The 21,712-nt window shown below is 37.3% G+C and overlaps 1 protein-coding gene across 3 annotated transcripts in view; it reads right to left on the bottom strand.

Moving 5' to 3' along the window:
• The window catches only part of MAP7D3 (MAP7 domain containing 3), a 49,548-nt gene that overhangs the window by 7,709 nt on the left and 20,127 nt on the right, over positions 1-21,712 (bottom strand). For 2 of the 3 annotated variants that reach the window (XM_040571844.1, XM_040571846.1), the window contains exons 7-18: positions 16,750-16,851; positions 14,539-14,637; positions 14,028-14,126; positions 12,824-12,949; positions 10,594-10,739; positions 10,106-10,236; positions 9,260-9,504; positions 4,301-4,436; positions 3,055-3,235; positions 1,752-1,856; positions 1,441-1,494; positions 513-606 (exon numbers count right to left, since the gene is read on the bottom strand). In XM_040571844.1, coding sequence (XP_040427778.1) covers positions 513-606; positions 1,441-1,494; positions 1,752-1,856; positions 3,055-3,235; positions 4,301-4,436; positions 9,260-9,504; positions 10,106-10,236; positions 10,594-10,739; positions 12,824-12,949; positions 14,028-14,126; positions 14,539-14,637; positions 16,750-16,851 — 1,518 coding nt within the window. Of the gene's footprint in view, positions 1-512; positions 607-1,440; positions 1,495-1,751; positions 1,857-3,054; positions 3,236-4,300; positions 4,437-9,259; positions 9,508-10,105; positions 10,237-10,593; positions 10,740-12,823; positions 12,950-14,027; positions 14,127-14,538; positions 14,638-16,749; positions 16,852-21,712 lie in introns of all 3 variants that reach the window. The other variant, XM_040571845.1, reaches the window with a different exon arrangement.

The raw sequence follows: 21,712 nt of genomic DNA, 5'->3' as shown, positions 1-21,712 counted from the left end.
AATAAAATACAAGTGTCAAAAAGACCTTTCCTAGCCAAAATTTGATGCATCCTCTTTCTGTAGAGAAATTAATCTAAAGACAAGCTGTAACAACATGATTTTTGTTTTTCACCTTCAAAATACATTTGTAAAAAGAAAACATGCTGCCTGCATTTCACACACAAATCATTTTGCATTTAATCATTTTGCATATCTTTTAAGGATTATATTATTATATTAATATTATAATATTATAACATTATTACTAGATATAATTAATATATAATAATATATTATATGAGCATATTATTATATATTAATTATACACAATACTATGTTATTATATTTTATTATAAGGATTATTCTATTATAACTGGCAACTATGTACTCTATTTAAGCAGAGATTCTGTGACATTTCTGGAATTTGTGTCTCAGTTCACCACAATGCTATAAATTGAGTGACATTTTAACACTGCTAAAATATCACTGAGACGCTGGCAGCAACTTAGATCTGACTCATCAAATTTCTTTACCTGATTGACTGGTCTTCTCAAGTCCCAACTCTTCCTCCTCTTCAATATCCTCTCCCTCGATAACCTCGGCGGCAGACTTCCCTTCACTCTGCAACTGAATTCAGGAAGTGTTATTCACAATTGCTCGCTACCATCCAGCATTTCACAAATGGTTCAATTCTAGCTCTCATGCTATAGTCCAGAGGATGACAGACAATCTGCATCCATGGCTGGGAAAGGAAGTCAACTAAGAGGGCTGTTGGAGTTAATTTTGAGTTTTTAGGTCACTCACCACAACATGCTCTGCTGAGCCAGAGTCTGTAAAGGAACATGTGGGAGACTTGCTGCCCCCTCCCACCTATACACTATTCCTGAGTTTCCTTTCCCCTCGCTTCTCCAAGGTGTGCTCTAAGTATTTATTGGTTTTCAGCCATATGGAGATTTGAGTCTGCACACTGAATAGCCAGAAAAGATGACTATTCCTCAATAAAATACTCATCATTTACCACAAACCTTAGGTCAGAGATCACTACCCTAACAAAAATACATCCAGTTTACCACAGAAATCCAAAAGGGATTCCAAGATTTCCTTTAAGCAAACAGTTGAAGCCAGGAATGTAAGTTTTCTGGGAAAAAAAAGCCCAAGAAGAACAGGTAATGTTTAAAAATAAAATCATTACCAATCAGTGGGTTTTGGAATTGATCTGCAAGTGGTAATGCCAGATCGCATTGTTTCTATATGCCTAGAACAAAAATGCAAAGACTTTTGGTCTGAACAAGCAATGCAGAAGAATGTATACCATGGAAAGCTACTGAACATTATTCTAGCGTGCCAGAACTTTTACCCTCATATGGAAGCCAGTTTGTTCAAAGGTAACAGAGGAACATAGGCTACAAGACAAGGCCTTCTCTGGGAAGGGTCATTCTACAGATCTAAGCAAACAAGTACCTTGGATTCGTTTTGATCCGATTTTCGTGTTCTTTTCATTATTTCTTCAATTCTCTGTTAAAATGGGGAAAATATTTGCAATGACAGAGTTTTATGTTTCAGCATTCTGGTTTAAATGTTCATCATATATTTCATAAATTTACTGCTTTACTCACTGTTGTTACAGCTCACAAACCAGAGCTAGCTTTAAAAAAACCTACTACTTATATTTAAATGCACCTGAGACAGTCTGCCTGCTCAGTTTATTTTAATACTAACACTTCAACGACTACTTTAGGCTGAGAAACCTTTCTGCTTTCAAAACAGCATACCTTTTTTCTTTCAAGCCTTTCCTGCATATTTTGCTGCATAATTCTCTCTCTTTCCAGCCGCTGTCTTTCAGCCTCTTCTTGAGCTTTTGCTTCAGCTTCTTCTCTCTGAAAACAAAGCAAGGCCAAAAAAAAGAAAAAAAAAAAGAAAGAAAAAGAGCATCTAATGCACAACTCATTTCCAAGAGTCAAAAGCAGAGCCGTTACAGAGATTCTGGTTTAAGATAGACAGGAATAGCAGACAATAGCTATTTAATAGTACCATGCATTGCAGCTAAATGCCAATGATACAGTTACTGAAACAAAATTTATACTACTATGACATTTAAAAACTGACTTGAAAAGAAAAATAGTATGCACTTCTTTATTACGATTATGCAAATGTTCTGGATGTTGTTTAGCTAGTCAGAGTTCAAACTATACTTCAGGATGAAGTTTTTCTAAGAAGGATAATTTATGAAGTAACAGGACAGCAACTGAATTCTGTATGTTGCAAGGTTAATTTAAAAATCTTGGCAGTCAGGTATACTCTGCAAGATACTCTGTGCTGAGCATCGTCTGTTCCTTCTACACTGGAAAATCTTTTCCACTAAGACTGGAAAGAAAATAAAAGCATATGACAATTACTTAAGTGTTAACTACACTTAAGCAAGCTTTTAAAGAAATGTTCAGACACATTTCAATGCTGTCCATAAGATACAACTCTTTAAACACAAATCACTTCATTGTAAAGCTGCTTTGATTTTCAAAATTAATCTCATTTAAAGAAAGTCCACTTTCTTCAAAACAGTTTCCTTCACTTAGAAAGACGCCTTTGGAAAGGTACACATATATTAGCTGTGGAAGACTATCTAGCAACTGGAAAAGCAGACTTGGAAACACTACCAATCTTTCTTTTTGCTCATCTGGAATCAGAGGAGGCTGGATGACTTTCCAATCAGACCATTTTCTTATAATCCACAGCAATACAGTGGTAAAGTGGTCTCAGTACAAATACTTTTGTGTGTGCAAAGTAACATCCCAGATGGCTAAAAAAAAATTTTGAAAACTTCCAAAATATCTGCCTCTGTCCCACACCTGAATTCATCAAATGTTGAAAGAAAACACATACACTAGGGCAAGGAAGAACTGCAAGATATTCTTTAAACCAATCTCCTGTCACGGACAAGATGGACTCTGCTTTACATCATTCCTCACAGAGATTTGTCAAAACTGTTCTATGAAAGAAAATGAAAGACAACCCCCTCAAAAACACACCAGCAGCTTTGTACAAGGAACACATTTGGAAGCGTACAAATAAACAGACCTGGTGTTGAAGCTCTGCAAGTTTTTCCTGCTCTTCTTGTTCTCGACGGATTCTTTCCTCTTCAGCTTGTCTTTGCTGTTCTTCATAAGCCGCTCTCTTCTCTTCCTCCTGTTTGCGGAGCTCCTCTTCCCGTCGTGCTTTTTCTTCAACTGCTCTCTTGGCCATTTCTTCTTCTCTGATTCTAGTGTTTCCAAGATACAGATTACTGACTGGGCATTTCGTTCTTTAAGAGTGTGCATGCATGTGAGACAGACTAGGAAAGCAAGAAAGTTTTAAGTTAGTCAGCCATAGAATAATTGCATAATGATACTTTCTGGTGTGGAATTACAAATGCCACCACCCAGAGCGGTCAAAGGAAAAAGCAGAATAACTTCAAAGAAACTATCTATACACTTAAATGTTCTTTGCTGATTACAACAAGTCTAAAGCCACCTGTTCCAATAATGGAATGTTTGATTGAGAACTGGATTAAGAGACAACTATTTAATAAATACCACCTGCATCCAAAACATGAATGAAGCTCTCAATCGCTGTCAAACAAATTTAGTCAGATTTTCTAAAACACTTTTTCTTCTATAGTCCTAGTTCCAGAGATATACTAGGTGTTTCACTGCCAGATCATGCAGATGTACACATCAGATCTAATACAGTAAGGGCATGATGTATTTCTGATCTGCAGCAGACTCTATTAAAGTTCATGACAGCTTTATACCCATGAGCAGAAAACAGACAAAATCTGATATTCCATAGTGTTCAGAGAAGCTCAGACAGGACTTTACTCAGACTTTACTCCATGACCTGGAGTAAAGTTAGTCAGCACAAAATTGTTAACAACTTCTTTGTGATGAACCAAATGTATACTGATTTATTGCTTTGAATTATTTGGCTACTACATTTCTGATCCAGATTTAGGATCACTAAAATGAGATTTAATGTACTCACTTCCTGAGTTCATCAAAGGAAAGTTTCATACAGAGAGGCTGATTATTTCAAGACAACAAAACAAATATAAATGGCGTAAAAAACACATTCTAGATTTGACGTAAAAGCAGTACTGGTGACTGATAGGAAAAGGAAGCAGTGATTTGCACTGTGACTATGCATTACATATATACTGAGGTATAGATTAATGATATACACAGCAATTTGTCCTACCTCAAATTTAATGCTTAGGAAAATGTACAACTGAAGTGTCCATTTCAACCACACCCACCAAAGAAAACATTTCCTTCTCCTGAACTATTACCTTTCCTCTTCCTCTCTCTGAATTCTTTCTTGGTCTTCACGCTCTCTTTGCTCTCGTGCCAGACGTCGTTTCTCTGCCAAGATTTTAGCAGCTTCTTCAGCTGTGGTGGTCCCTGCTACTGTTTTGCTACCTGATTCTGCAAAGTTTTAAAGAAATTACTGTTAAAAAGACCTAGCAACTTAAAATTAAGACATTATAACTGTGAGATTTTTTTTCTTGGCCAACCAACCCACTCACTTTTAGACCAGCACTCATCACTCAGTAAGTATACTCTGTGTATAGAGGCCCACAAGAGCCAAAGGGCAGTCCTAAAGAGAAAGCGGCAGCGCACCAATATCTCACTAACACTGAGATAACAAATCATTTCAACTACAGCGTTCCAGCCATATTTCAGACAATACAGTTTAATGGTATTCTCCAGTTACCATGGAACTTAAAAACATATTTCTAAAAAAGATATTTTCATTCTAATACAATTAGAAACACTTAAAAGAAAACTGAAGAAATACTGCTTCAGGAAACACATTTAACTTCCTTCTAATAAAACTGAATGCACATCTGTGATTATAAAAAGGAAATATGAAACAAGAGAAATTTAAAAATGAATAACATTAACGCCTTTATATTTATAGGGTATCTTTGGATGCAAATAATCACCCATTTAATTTGGCATTGAAGGCACATACTAATGACTTCAGCAATATCATATTTTAGCAACATATCCTTCTCCAGTTTACATAGAGATCAAAACAGCTCCAACCACCAGGTTAGTAGATATTTATATAGCTCTGCAGTTTTTGTTTGTTCACCCTGCCTGGTGTTATAATGTCTGAACCTCAGAGATACTATTATAAATTAACATTAAAAAAAGTAATCCCTTGCCACCCAGGTGCTCTCAATATATATTGAAAGAACTATAATTTTTATCAGTTATTCCCACTCTCTAAAAATAGTACTGTTCTACCATAACTAGAGGTCATCTGAATATTCACTCTTGGTGTCAGTAGAGCAACAGAACCATAACATTGGTCAGATGTGTCTTTCTTCTTTTTAATATCTCACAAATTAGCACATATATGTCTGCTTAAGTTTCAGAAAGCCTTCAAGCCAAGTTAATTTTAATGAACACTGACATCAGGGTTTTATCCATTATTTTGCTTCCAACCTAAAGACAAATCATTCAAAACATATGCCATCATTAGGCACTTTAATACCTGAAAATCTGTTTAAATCCTGTGGACACGTAATCACTACCTGCAGCTATAGGACACAATTCACTGAGTACACTCTTAATTGCTGAATCATAGTAGTACTTTGTGCATAAAAATTGTTCTTGCAGTCCCAGGAAAAGGATTACAGCACTGACAGAGGGCAGTCACAGAAGAGTTTTCTGATAGTTAGGTTTACCCAATGCTGAAACTGAAGCACCTCCCCAGAATGCACATTGCATCTTATCCGGGCAAAAATAAAGTTATATCGGTACAAACAAGAATCCAACCACGATGCTTCTAAATCTAAGCTCAGCCAAAAGGGAACCTCCTCCACCTCCTCCTCAAGTATGAAAGATTGGCTCCTTGCAGTTGTGAGAAATATTAGCAGAATCTGCCTACTCAAGACTTGCATGAACTAAGTGTTCTTCTTTCTATATTCCGCAAATTTTTCATTTAAAGGGGGGGAGGTTTATTTAGTGTTGCCAGTATACAACCCTAAAGAAAATCAAAATGCCTCTCTTCTTCTCTACCACTCAAGTGTCTTGCCAGTTTAAACTAGACACTTTTTACATCAAAGGCCATCTTCCATTACGCACTTGCACAGCAACCAGCACAGCAGCCCTATTTCAACGCTACAGGAATCTCAATGATATCAAAATTGGTTGACATTTACTGTCAGATTTAACTCTTTCCCCCATCAAAACTGAACCTAAAACAGATAAATTAATTCTCAGCAGGAAGCCTAAAGGCTTTAGGCTTTTCAGGTGTAGGTTTTAGGATTATAACATGGTAATAATAGCTTGAAATACTATGAATACCTGGTATCAAAAATGATAGAATTAGTCAAAAAATATTCAGAATACCACAGATATGGAAAGAACGGGGCGGGGGGGGCATAAAAACAAAGTGTAGGAGACCTCAAGTCTATGAAAGATCTTTCTATTGCATTTTTACTGCTGAAACTTTACTGACACTTTCCATACGGTTACTTCAATAGTGCTTTCATGCCCATGTGCCCTTTGTAGTCTGTTTCCATAGGGCTGGACATGGGACTTCCCAACATGATGGCTAACATGCCTTAAGAATACTATTCCAGAGTTTTATACTCAGCTCCTCAGCTCCATTTTCATTGTACTCCCAACTATCATTATTGGTAAGAACTGTCTTCTTCTCAAAGGACATTTTCATGACAGAAAGGTGAAGAGGGAAACAGGTAGGAGAGATGTCTCAGAACATTTGTAAAACGCATCTAAAGGACTAATAGCTGATCTGTCGGTCTTACTTAGTTCTAGCCTGTGGTTTAAGAGCAAAGAGGTGCTTTTAAGACTCTTGCAGCCATTAGGAATACGGACTGCTCTAAGTAGTTCCTCTCCAGCAGTATTATCCTGGCAGCTGAGTAGAAAGGACGCAGAAAATCTGTAACTTAAGAAGAGGTGGAAGTTGAATCTCCTCCTCTTCTCCCATTAATCAGGATTTTTTTTATTTTATTTTTTTTTAACAAGGTGGAAAGAATACTACACAGATCTACTATGTGAGGAGAAACTGGTGTCAGTTCATTACCGGACTGTTATTTTCTAGCCTGACAGCAAGAGCACAAATGTGTTTGTGTTGCACTATTAGTTGGAGACACGGAGGATTCCAGATCATTTCAAGGCAAGTCATGTATTCACAGTTAATCTAGGAATCATATTCCAAAGCCTTCACTACTTAGAAAAGAAGCGAGGCTCCATGATAGTTTATTACCTATCATCACGCATAAGGTGAGAGCTCATGAAGGAGCACTTATGCTTAAAGTTGAAACGAGCCTTTTAACTCTCAAAGAAGCTGCGAAAGGCTGCTGCCAGAAATGACAACTGCTCCGAGTCACTGAAAAATAAAAAAGTGCTTTACTGCAGAACAGTGTATTTTAGTATGAAGACACAAAGAGCAAGACAAAGACTTGATTGCCGTCTGTCAGCAACAGGCAATCAAGCTTAGTTTGAGGGCGAAGAGTTGGTATGAAGACAGAAGTACACAAAGCTGAAATTAGGTTGAATCTACGAGACCTGGAGACTGATTTGTCGTATGCCATTGGTGTGCTTTGATTTCAGAAGCTGCCTGGAATATGGTATTGCACCAACCCACAAGGTAAACTGTCTACACAGATGTCCATTATTAGTTCCTTTTCTTCATTATCTATTGCACACACTGTGAAAAGTGAAAGCAACTTTTTTTTTTTTATAAGAGCAAAGATTTTGCCTCTCTCAGCAATATTGCATTGTACCAAAACATTGAAAAAGATAAACCAAATCGTATCTAGGTTCAAGAACATGGCCACAATTTCCTCATATGTGCCAAAGATGAAGAGCTTCACCCAGCCCCATTACGAACCACTACAAAGATAGCTAGCTTGGAGATTAGCAATAAAATAAAATGGAAACGGATAAACTGGGCTAATACAGCTCCAGAAGTCAGTGCAGACAGGAGAGAGGTGGAGCATCCAAGGAACAAGGACAGGCGTTCTTGTTCCAGAACAGCTGGAAGATACAGGAATAGGACATGTTATAGAGGTTTCAACCAACTGCTGACACCGATGACAATTGATTATGCCCTCTCTGAGGCATGCAAGACATTTATCACAGTGTGCATCGAGAGATGGACATTCTGACTGCAAAGATGGATGACGTGACACTGAAGACGCATATGCAACTCATAGTAACATTGACATTTGACTACAATATCTGAGCTTCCTTCTACAGGAACATATGCTCAAAGAACCGTACCATAAATGAGTTCTACAGGTGACTAAGAGTATTTCACGTCCAACATCAAGTAGTGTCAGGAAGTGTCTCAAAAATCACAGATAACTGTAGCAGCTGAGGAATGCACAACAGGAACTGTACATGCAGTAACGTGCAGCAAGCATATGTTCCCACTTACCTTATTTCTGAAGGATTTTCACCCTCAGTACTGCCCATTGGCTGTAGTTTAAACTCCAGAGATCCCACCTTTTCCTCATAAGTCTCCCCTAAGTCCTTCTCCACAGAGTAATGCCTGCAAGACCTCATCAGAAGGCTCTCCCAGACTCTGTTCTGGAGATGGCACATGGTGTTCTTCCAGTAAGAGGGACAGAGGCTGTGCTTACTTGGCACAATGAAAAGGACTAGGAGACTAATTGTTTATCCAGTATACGGCTCTCCTTAATCTACCACAGTAATTTCTCAGCGTGATACATTCACTGACCACTTTTTCCCTGAGGCAGCATGTTCACTGGAATCCAGAGTGAGGCAGCCTTCTAGCTATGTGAGAACTGGCTCTCAGAGATGCACCAATAGTTGATTTCTTCCCACAAGCAAGTTTCTACACAAGCAATTAGAAGAACTATTGAATGGATTGAAAGACCTTTGTATAGTTTAAATACTGACTTTGCCAGCCTCAAGCTAACAGATCTCTCAACTATTATACCTGAAGTCCAGCAGGCGAACAGGATTTCTATTTTTCTTAAAGTTATACTATAAGCAGTAATATTGAAAGCTCCTGACTTAAGTCTTCAATCACCAAGTTGAATAAACTGACTATTGCACTAAAATCCACTACCACATAAAACTACTATATAAGTAATCATGTAATCACTATATAAGTAATCACAGCTTCCACCTTATAGCATCCTAATCTCCAGTGGTCTGCCTCATGAATGAATTATTTCATCAGTTCTAATATATGCTGGAGATGTCTTCAGTAAGAGTCTCAGTCATGGAGACGCACTCACCTTCTTTGGTCTTTGTGCTAGCTGCTACTGCATCCCTGTCCAAGGCTGGTGAAGCACCTTGCTCTTGTCCCATTCCTTCTGTGCTCTTTTCCTTTGGTTTGCTCTCTGCTTCACTTTTCTTTTTGGTAATGTTTATAACACCTGGTGTGAGAGGCGGACGTTGGATGGGTGCTGGTTTAGAGACTGGAGTAGGAGATGGTGGCCTTTGTTTTGATATACTAGGTGAAGGTGGGCGAGTCTTTTGTCTGCTGAAGTAAAGAATATTTTTCAGGGATAACAGCAAAAACCTCAAATACACAACAGAGGACAGTGGTCTACTTTGTATTATGTACCTTGTTATTCAGTTAGTTTGTATTATGTACCTTGCTTTTAAAAATACATACGTACACAAATACTGTTGCCTTCCTCATAAACCTTAAACAGAGGATTCTGAAATACCCTGGGCACCTGGGCTCCCTACTCATGGGCTAACATCCAAACAGGTCTTTTAGACCAGTTCTGCTTTTACTCCATGTCAAGGATAAACCTTGTGATTCCAGTCTAAGGAATTCCTACCGTAATACAGGTAGACTGACTTATTCAGAAGCTTGCACGCTTCCTATTGGTTTCAGTGCAAAGATCGTACAAAAAAACAGGAGTATTTTGTCTGCACAAAGGAGACAAAGGCTTAAGTAAGTGCTGCATTCCTCAATGTGCAAAGAAAGAGAAATCAGACCACAAGTGAAATCCTGGTGTATATCAACACGGTGTAGCATAGGTCATCTGAATTCTAACAGCACAGCTTTCTTTGAGACAGGAAGCAGCCTTCATTTTGTTCTGAATAAACTATTTAACCAGGACACATACCTAACTGTAGAAGGTGATGGAGGACGCTTCACCAAATTAGCAGGAGAAGGGGATCTTCTACGGGCAGACACAGATGGTGAGGGAGGGCGTCTTAACCCAGAACCTGGGGATGGTTTTTCCATCTCTGATTTCTAAGAAGATATGTAAGAATAAAATAATGCTCACTCCAGGATACATTAAAGACAGAGTAGCTGCTACCACAACAAACATACAACTCCTCAAAAACATGTACTTTACATTTCCTTTACGTTCCAAAATACAGACCCAATCAGTATGTTACCTAAATGAAACTTTAGGAACCATAAGAAGAAAACAGCTTGCCATTAAGATACCAGAGAGACCAAGGACCATAAAATTCCAATTCAATTTCAATACTATGTTTTTGAAGCACACACTATCAAACATCTCAATAACAAAGCAGACAAAACCTGAGCTGTTCCAAACCCCTGGATTAATACAAACCTAATTCCTGTGGATTTTCAACAAACCTGGGTTGAATCTGGTGAACTTGCATCAGATGAAGGTACAGAGGGCTTCAATCTGTCGATGCTACGACTGCGCACGGGCACTTTAGGAGTTGGGACTGGGGAACTGATGGAACTGGCTGAAGCTGAACGAGGACAGAGGTGAGATTCTATAAAAGTTAGGAATTTGACAAGACAAAACAAGAACCAAGTGCACAGCATAAGAATAGGAGAAAAGAGGGAAAAAGAGAGAAAGAAAGATTGCGTGTGTTAGAAACCATACAGAGAAACATCACAGGAAGTGCACATTGCAATGGGTCATGGACACAGACACCACCACCACACGATTAGTACTTTGGAAGCAACAGCACTAAGAATAAAACCATTCTGAAAGCAGAGTCTGAAGTAGATAAAAATAAAATGCTTTTCCAAACATTGCCTAAATTTGCAATACACCAGTATTACTTTCATTTCAGTCAAGATGCATCTCATCACAAATACTTCAGAACAGTTTTAATGGCTTAGCATGATTCTTTACAAGTTCTTCATTCAAATTTTAAGTACATTCCCCCCATACTCATGGAGGAAAACTTCCTTCTTTTCACAACGTACTTACAAAGCAGCATTACCTTAGGAATCTGAGCATTACTTCACAAACTTTTCTTGTGAAATAAGCATTTATGCAACAGTATTTTATTCTGCTTTGCCTCTCTGACCCCTTTATTACTATATATGTGCACCCTTTATCCACGTTAACAAATCAAATTTAAGTGGCGTAAAATAAACATATAAGAGAGAAGAGGCAACTGTTAAACTAAAATAGCTTTTCTATCTTAGGTGTCAATCTCTTCACAAATAATACAATATTGAAAGAAATTATATCTTCTAATTACTTCTTTTACTAAAATAATCATAGATGGACAAGCATACATATATGTAAAAATCTACTTCTGAAATTAGACAAGTGATTTTTCTAGAGTATGAACTAATTGTGACAGATGCCAGCACTTAATTTTGTAACTTTATGGAAAATACATTTTATTTTTATATTTGCAGCATTTGTGGAAGGAGAATTGCATTCTGTTTGTGCTTAGTTTGTGCTAAAGCACAGGTAGGTTTCTACCAAAAAGAAGAAAGTACTTCTAAGTAAACTGATAAGAATGTAAAAGTTATCTTTAATTCAGCAATAGTGAATAAGTCACATGCTGTCAGTAATGGTGAAAAAGATGGTATTTCCCCACATGACATGATCTGAAATATTCATGGTAAAAGTGGCACATAGATAGCTGCGCAAAAACATGACCACTGACTATGAACCAAAAACCTGATTATTACACAAGGGGAGCAGTGCAGAAATGTTGCCATTAACAAGGACCAAGTTAAGTGGCATAAGATTAAAAAAAAAAAAAGGATGGAAGAATATACTAAGGAAATGAGCAAAACTGGGAATGCAAGTTACAAGGTAAGAGAGGAGAAAGGACTCCACATTGGTTCCACACAAATATTTACTGGGGCATACTTAACACCAGTAATAATTGTAAGACATGTAGAATGCAGCTAGGCCTTCCTTGCAACAGAACACGATGTAGAGATTCTTTTGCTAGTACTAAGCTGAGCCACTGTGTGAGCTTCCCAGCTGTCTGGAGCAGTGTAAAATTACTTGGGCCAGACAGGGTTTCTCCACTATGTTCTCTTTCTGCTATGCCACTACTCCTAGTCGTCCTGAGTGGAGCCAGCTCAGGGCTCCTGCACTTATGTTAAGACAACCCCTTTGCCATGTTTGTACAAGAGTTTCTCCCCCTAAAGAAATTTAGGCCTTGAACTTACTTCTTTCAGCCTCCTTTGAAATGATATATATATTTATTCTTCCCTTTTGTTAATTTTCTAGCACTGCTCTCTGACTAGTATTTCTCAGATTCATTTGAGTATACACCCAAATGCAGATCCCCAAGTCAGTTAAAAAACAAAAAAAGGAAAAAACAAAACAAGTATCAGAAACTCCACAAACCAAGTAAACTGGCACTGTTTAAGTTTTAAAAGCCAGTGTTTTTCTCTGGTTTTACTAAATAAACATGCAACATAGCATACGAATCGGTTGTCACTGACCAAAGAAAATATTGGATAAGAAATATTATACATAACCATACATTAATTGTCTGATTCAGACTGAAACACAGCAGTTAGCAACTATCATGTTAAGTTCTTGCTTGAAGAATGACTGCAAAAAACTTTCACTTTGCTGCCCTCCTGTTACCTGAGGGATCCTGTCCATCAGCCGATAATGTAGCAGCACTTTTACTCCTAGCTAAGGATGCCTGTGTAGGGGCGAGGAGGCGACTGATAACGCTACTGTCCAGAGGACTGACCTGGGAGCGGCGAGCTAAATGATGGGAACAAATCAAAAAGGATCCAACATGAAATCATATAATGAAAAAGACAAGCAGTACAAAGCAAAGGAGGTTTGTGAGCACTGTTGCAAATCATAGCAGTTTTAGATGAAAAACACTGAAGTCATGGAGAGAGAAATCCAAAAAAGATGAATCCAGAAAGAATAAACACTGCAATCTCTTATGCTGCACTTGTCCTCGGCTTGCTTAATACCAATCAATTTAATACATAGAGACAGATGCATACAACAGGGCTGAAGTCAGTCAAAATATGAAAAGTTTTTGACCCAGCTCTTCAGAGCTATACACTCTAGATTGCAAGAAAGGTTATTCTGACATAAACAGAAGGCTTTCAAGCCAAAGTGAATGGTTATCATCAGGCGTCATTTGCACAGACAAATGGACAGCACTCATCATTCTCTCAAACAGGAAAGATTCTGAAAAAGAATGTTTTTTCCCACTGTTGGCAACAGCTGCTAAAAAGGAAAGTTTCAGAATTGTTAAAGGGAAAAAAAGAGTTAGAAAAGTTGCTAGTCTTCTGCTTTAGAAAGAGTCCCTAGAGAAAAAAGATATTTGTAACCTAGTGGGAAATACACAGAACAAAGGAGACTGAAGTGAAAGCAGGTTTCCCTCATCATTCGCATGCAGAAAGTTTAGACCAGCAGCAGGACCGGAGAAGTTGCTATTAAACTGAATAGTGAAAGAGAGCTTAGAAAGCAAAAGTAACATTTAACTAAGAAGTGAAAACATCACTAACATTTTTACCGTATCTTACACTTAACCCTACCAGCTTTCAAATACACCTCTCTCTCTCCTGAGCAGAGACTTTCTGCAATCTACTTAGAGCACAATCTAACAAAGTCATATCCTTCTTACAGCATTTTTTTGTCTGCCCCAAGTTAGAAATTCAATCTTTACTATTTACAGTTTTATCTTTACCACTGGATAACTAAAAAGCCCTTAAAAAGTCCTAGAGATTTAACAACCAAAGGAAACTAGTGAAAGTAAGCCTATCCAAACTTTACTGTGAATGTTTTTTAAACGAAATATTCAGCTTTATGGAACAACCACCTGTTTTTTCTTCCTTTTTCACTTTTTCTAGTTCAGGAGAGGAATGGGGTTTACTACTCATTCTATTCAAAGATGTGCTCCTCTTCTTTTCTGTTCCTCCTGGAGACCAAGCGTAAGGAAGATTATTTTTAACATAGTATTTATATATATATGATTTTCTAAATTGTCATTCTCATGCTTTGCTTTTGCCAAGAAATCAGCTAAAAACACTGATCTATCATTATGAACCAGCAGTTTCTTGTAAGTGAAACGGTTTGGCTAGCATTTGTCTATTCTGCCCCCCGCCTCCCCCCACACTTTTCAGAGGAGTAAGTCTGGTTTATAAGAAATCACCTAATATCTGGCACTGGAATGGGCATAACAATATTTATGCCACAGTGCACAGACCACAGCTACAGCAGTGAACGCATGAGTAAAAACCCAGATAATGAAACTGGGACATGGTTTAAAGTTGATATCAAATACCCCATCTACCGTCTCCCAGTTCTCAAAATGAACTTGTTTCTAGCACCTTTCTGTTCCACCTGTGAACCTTTGAGTGCTGACTGCTGAGAATGTAGAGGAACTTTGTTATTCAGCCTGTTTAATGAGGCACTTCGCTTTGTGGTACCTGGAAGTGAAAGCGCACGGATTAATTTTGTTGAAAAGCCTAAAAGGTCCCCTCCAACACCAGCCCCACTTCCCTAATACACAGAATTGCAATTAAGTCACTTCCTAGTACAGATCCTTCAGAAGCAGGAAAATTGGAATAGGGAAGAATCACTCCATATATGCATATCTTAAACTCCCGTACATTGCTTATCACAGAGACATGATGCCAATCTTAACAGACCTCATTTGAGCTACTCGGATCATCTTTGTAGGCCTTTCTGAATAAATAATTTTAAAAGGCCTCTGCTCACATTATGAATGAGTAAGAGACAGAAACAAAGTGTACACAGCTTAACACAGCTGAAGAAATACTCCACTGATCCAGGAATAAGCTCCTTTCTCTCATTTATGCATTCTGCTCCTCCACCTTCCCAGACACATACACACGGCAGAAGCAATTTGGTCAATTTTGTGACCATATTTTCCTCTGTGATTTGAATTTAGTCATCATTCACCAAACAGGCATTTTTCTTGAGCACCAGACCAGGAGCACAGAATTGATCTAACTTGCTGTGGTGATCTAAATCTGTCAGTAAGTCACCCTCTACATCCAGCTAATCCAAGAGGTCACAAGTCCTATCCAAATTTCTTCCATTTCAGACCACCTGAGATTTTCTTCTCCAATGCATACAAAGATTCACAAAGGATTTCATAGTAGACAGTAAGTTTGAAAGCAATCCCAATTAGCTGATAATTACTGACTTCCTTTGTTAGGTCCTTAATTTCTACTCTACAGCCCTGTTTCTGACTCACACCCGGGCTGAACCCTGCAGACACATTATACATAAATATCACTTCAGATCACAAGCAGTCTCCAGTGACTCAGAGAGACTGCAGCTATGCCAGTATGGATATATTCACCAATTCCCCTACCAGGCAAACAGTGCATGAATACAAGTTTTTCTGCTGTATCACCTTCCAACCTGAACCAGCAAAAATACTGTTAGCCATGTCCATGTTAGAGATTTTTCTAGCACAGCTAATTTGATCAAATGTTGTAAGACTGACAGAACACTTCAGTGTAGACCTAACTGAACGTGATTTCATATTAAACAGCTCTTGGCTTATTAATACTTTTCATTACCTTGGGAAGAAACATTTCGGTTACAGGCAGGCTCCTATGAAACACAGAAGAGATTCCCACAAGGAAGTCTCATGCTAAAACAAGCTGATATGTGCTAATACAAATCTTTACTTTTCTAAACAACAAGTAGATTAGTACAATTCTTTTTTTTTTTTAATTAAATAATTATTTTCTTTTTAATTGGAAAAGGCAGATCATTAGGATTTACAGAATAACCTTGACGTTACGTTATGGAAGGTCTGTTTCACATTTCCTTGCTACAGGTAGTGTACACATATTGGGATGGGGCAGAAGGGAGGAGGAAGAGAGAAGACTGAAATGTTTAAGCTTGTCAGAATGAAAAAAACAGAGATCTATCCCATCCCTCTAGATCTCTGTTAAAACCAGTCAAAACAACCTCCTCCCATCCAAAAAACTCCCAGAAGTGTCAAGAGTTTTTTATGCATTCTCTTCCATTTGGTTAAGGCAGAATTCTAAGATTAAAAAGAAAGTGTGTCTATAGAGTACAGGACCTGCACAAAAGAAAGATGCCAAAACTAAGCTGATTTTTTCCTCCCCACAGACAGACAAATGACTAAAGCTGTCTAACAAAATTTAAACTTTACTTTTGTACTATTTTTAGTTTGCTGAAATTTTAGGATGTGATTTAAGGCATGCAACCCCCTAAAGATGATGGGAAATGATTTATGAATCAATCATTCACCAAGATTTGACTTTAGTAAAATGATTACAGAAATAAAAATAATAATAATAAAAAAGACAGTAATCTTTACCGTTACTCTTCTCCTCTAATAGAGATCACATCAACTGGGTCAAAGCCCTGAACAGTCAAGCTGGATTAACAAATTGCATGAAATGCATTTGAGATCAAAATATGAAGTGAATTACACATCAAGGGAGGAAGAGGAGTATCATTTGTCCTCATGTCTCCTCCCCAAATAACAGTTAAGCAGTATACCTGCTACCAGCAGGAACACAAACACTTACTTCGATCAGAAGCATTTAAAAGTGCTGCAGATGATGATAAACGTTTATTCATGACAGCTTCCGTTTGTTTGAGGTTTGCAGTGGAGGTGGACCGCTTGCTGGCTGTGTAAAGAAGTGGTTACTTTAGAATTCATCTTCATACCTGCAGAAGAACCTTTCACATTTCCCTTGGAGACAACTTTGGAAGTATTACATCCTGAAAGCTATCTCAAGTTTTGTTTAATGAAAAACAAAAGTGTTATTTTTGTTGTTGTTGTTTGTTTGTTTTCCTTTGATTGTACTTGATACAATTAACACCAGTTGTAACATGCAGAGGAAAGGCATTCAGTTTTAGTACAATAAAGCATAGATTTTAAGCATGTGTATGCAAACAAGTTATTTTTAAACTCTCTGCTCCTAACACAAAGACAAAGGCTACTGAGGTTGTGTGTTGTTACTAGATTGGCAAGACAGAGAAAGTAACAAAAAACCTGAATAACAGTAATTTCCTTCTTTGTAACTTCCGCTCAGGTATGTCAAAACAGTTATTCATTCACTAGTTAAGAAAAGCAAAACAAAACAAACGCTTTTGGAAGTATAAAACCAAGTCCCAAAGGAAGTCAAGAAAGCATTCGTATTTCTGATTATTTCTGAAGGGCTGCTTTATTTTAGAAATTTCCTATTTCTTTTTTCTAAAAGCTATTCCTTAAGTTCATGTTTCCAACCAGCATTCCAACTCTTCTGAAACAACTACACCCTGAGACATTAATTAATTCTTCTATATGAGTATACAAACACACATACACACACACAAAATCGCAACTCCCACTGCAAAATTTTAAGTTTACCACAAGCCAGATAAAGACCTGCTTTTTAATTTCAAATAATGATCTTTCAGGATGAACACTACTCCAGAGCATGAAAGCCTTGAAAAAGCATGTATCTATTGCTATGGAAACTCAATAAGTAGAAAATGATAATTCATGCAAAGCATTATGGACTAGCATAATAAACATGAAAAGTTCTGTACATCTAACACAAATAATTGATTGTGCTGGTATATTGGACTGCAAAGATGATTAATGCGAACACATCAGTGCACACGACACGCCAAAGGAAAAAGCAGCACTACTGACCATAGGGGGCAGCTTCTTTTCCCTTTGGCTAGTGTGCTATAGCAGCTCCTTACAGCAAGAGCCAGGGCACAAGCATTCCTATGGACAGCCCTACCTCTACTTTTGATTCATGTATCCAACCCAGACTTCCTGAAACACCATGAGCTAAGGGTCTCCCTCTCAAAGGAACAAATGCGAATCCATGTGAAGTGAAAAACACCTTTTGAAGCTGAATCTAAAGAAATGGAAAGCTCTTGTCACAGTGAATTAAAAGGCAAGTCCCCATGGGGTAAGAGAAAGGGGAGTTTAGTCAATCTAGTTGAGAAACAAAATCTGAGCTTAGATGATACTTTCCTAATGTAACAAAAATGGTATTTTGTGAATGAAGCCTGAGTACTCTGATAACTAAAACAGCGTTGCAAGGTTTCATATACAAAAAACAGGAACTTGTGATTTTTGTATTTGGGTCTTTCCGAAGGGAAACACTCCCCTCTAGTGGCTGATTTGAAAAACAACAAACAAACAACAACAAAAAAACACTAGGCTCCTGCCTTAATTTAAGCACACGAGAGTCAAATGCCTAACATCGTGGAGATACTTTATATAAATAATTTCTCTTTGTTCAAATTAAGACTTCAGCACCTACATGAATTATGAGCTTTAGTCAATCACCTACCGAGACCCAGAGGGCTGAAAACTAAATCTTGCCTTGAGAAAAATTACACTATGCAAAATACTTCTTTTTCAGCAAGTTTACAGGTTCTGAAGGTGAACTGTGCTGTTTAGTAGAGACAAGTGATGAAACTGCTGCTAGAAGACTCGAAAGAAAAATGTACAGTCTATACGTGACTGTTCAGATAAAAAAACACAATTGACACCTTGACTGAAAAAAATCAAATTGGTAAAGCATACTCATACAGATATTTGAATTTACCTTTTTCCAGAAAAGTTTACTTTGCACTAATTGCCTAAAATTGTTAGAACTCAATGCTTTTTTGATCAATACATTTGAAAATACATGATCAGGTGGCCTCATATTTTTCCCTACCTCAAGCACAAGATTGCTTCTGAAAACCTCAAAGCTTTGGACAGTTCGCTATTAAAAAAAAAAAAAACAACTTTGGAAGACAGACATGATTTTCTCAAGTAAGTTCGTCTGGTAACATAGGTAAATATTTCTGTACTTTGATGGGAAAGTTAAATTATTTGCAACAAGGGACTTGAACTGGAAAAAGCGTATAGCATAATTCACGTGGTACCAAACATCTGGTTTTTAACGGTATGGAAAAACAAATTAGCAACAAAGCCAAAGAAAGAACATGATTACCATGCATCAAGGTTAGCAATGGGGAAAGGAGCTATGGAACATGGTATCTTACAAATATCACTGAGAGAACAGCTCTCAACCCTGGCTTCTAACCAAGTTTCACTGAGAGACAGAGGGTGCTGGAGCACTGCCTACCTGGGGTCGCATAAAATTAGGCTAAACAAAATAAAATTATCTGTTTTGTAGATCCTTCTGAGTTTCTACAAGGACAGGGAATCTATTTAGAAAGGGGAAAATCTTGCAACCCAATTTCTATTCTAATAGCACAAGTCTCCACTTCAAGTGCACCTGAATGTCTAGTTTTGCTTAGCAGTCATCACTAAACCTCCCTCATTTATAATGGCTCTGTTGTCAGGGATGCTTTATTACACAGCCTTGCCATTTTTCTTGGTAGACCCACACCCTGCATGTTTCATCTTAGCACTGACAGCAATGTCATTAATGCAACATTAGACTCTAGGGCTTTCATCAATTTTTAAATTTCAGACCATCAGCGGGGTATTTGGTGCAGTCTCAATGAATCACATTCTGTACATAATACATCTGATGGCTGGTGAAATGTTCAGTTACATGGGGTTTACTTTCAAGAGCGTGCTATCTCCATCACCCACAAACACTGCTTTACCAGTCAACATTCCTAAATATTACCGCTGGCATAGCTGGTTCATGGAAGGACATGACTGATTTCTTACTTTTTTTGCACAGCAACACAAAAGACAAGAAAGACTAGCACATAAAATAAAGAATATTTGAAATCTGCCCCGCAGTGTTTTTCATTTCAAGAAATGGAGATGGAGACTTTAAGCCCAAATCTGCCACAGAAATTGATGATGGAAAAATACCCTATAGAAATTTGCTCTAGACATGCTGTCAGAGCAGGTGCGTTACTCAGCCACAGTGATGTAATGCAGCAGAGCTCATTCCAAACTCTAAAAGTAATTGTTTTCTTTCCAGCAATTATATAAATATAAGGTGAAAGGGATCAAATAAAGATTATTTTCTTCGAAAGCTGGCTGGATTTATGCATCCTATATGTTTTTTGTAGATTTTTAACAACTATTAAGCAATGAGCTCCAGAAAGTTAAGAAGCCAGGGACAATCCTGAAACGGGAATAAATATGAAAAGAATTAATCCAAGCATGATTTCGTATTGTTCAGCCCAGGAAAGACAGCTGTATGTTTGAAATCTCAATCTAAAGACTAACAGAATTTTAAAACAGTGTGCATAAAAGTGCCTTGGTCAAACACTGCATTATTTGTTTACTTCTACAGTCAATTTTTTCAGAATTGGTGCCAAGTTATTCAAATGATCTAATGTAGCAGAACATACATGTCCTTCCTGTTGCTACTTCATGAAGCATAAGGTACAGCTTAAGTCTTTATTTTCACATTAGGAACACATTTGTTGGAAGACTGTTTATTTGTAACATGCTTCAGCAGTACTGTGATTCTAGTCTTCATGATTAAAGGGACAGACAGGACTCATTTCCTCACATAAATTAGAAGAGAGCAAAGGCATTACTTTATGTTGGTTATAAAGTTTAGCTTTTAAATTAGAGAAGGCAGAAAAGAATTCAGGAGAAAAAAATAATGCTTTCCTAAATATCCATGACAAATGTGATATCCTACGTTTCAAGTTCAAAGACTTTTGGCAATGTGGAATATGCTATCTGGATTTATATATATTTATATATCTTTAATATATATAGATAATATATATAGATATTATATATAAAAATTTTTATATATCTAAGGAACACATGTTTAACAGGTAAAGCAATACAGTGAAAAGTGGCTAATTTTGAAGAAAATTAGGGGTTCATGCTATGCAGAGAAAGGGATGAGAGAAGTTTAAATAAAATACATATGCTTCTGCTGTGTTGCCAGAATAAGCCACAGTAGTTAAATCATGCTCGCTCAGACTTTCATTGCATTTTCAATTCTCATATTGTCAGCATTGCAAGACAGCTGTGTTGAATTAGTAATGCTGTGAGCATGCACAGATTTTCAGAATTCAGATTTAGCTGGGTCTCAGCTGAGAGCTGTTGTCTTAAACTACCTACACAAAATAATTTTACTTATTAAACATACAGACTTCACAAATATATCAGTGATTCAAAATGTTTCTATGAATGGCTCACTCTGTATGCTGGCAAATACCAGAACTACAATCAAAATACGTTAAATATATAGAATTACATTTAGACAATAAGACATCTAGTTTTGCGAAGCCCTACGTGGAAAAAGAATCAAACTGCACATAGGACCCATTCCCTTTTACAAAATTTTAGCAAAAATCATCTGATTTTACAAGTATTTTCAATTGCTCATTAAAAAAAAGAAAAAGAAACCACAAAACAAAAAATAAACCAACCCCACACTTTTTGCAAAGTAGGAAACAATGAAAGGGTTCAAAATTTCCATTTTTGAAAAAAAGCTGACTACTGAGTTAATTTATTTTCAAATACAATCCTCTAAGAATTTCTCTTCTTCTCCCCTCATGCTGTATCTAGTCATCTTTAAAAGCCCAAATGCACATATC

This window comes from Cygnus olor, chromosome 13, assembly GCF_009769625.2.
Source record: "Cygnus olor isolate bCygOlo1 chromosome 13, bCygOlo1.pri.v2, whole genome shotgun sequence".
NCBI classification, from domain to species: Eukaryota; Metazoa; Chordata; class Aves; order Anseriformes; family Anatidae; genus Cygnus; species Cygnus olor.
Note: the sequence above shows the minus strand (reverse complement) of the source record. Positions and strands in the feature narration are given on the sequence as shown.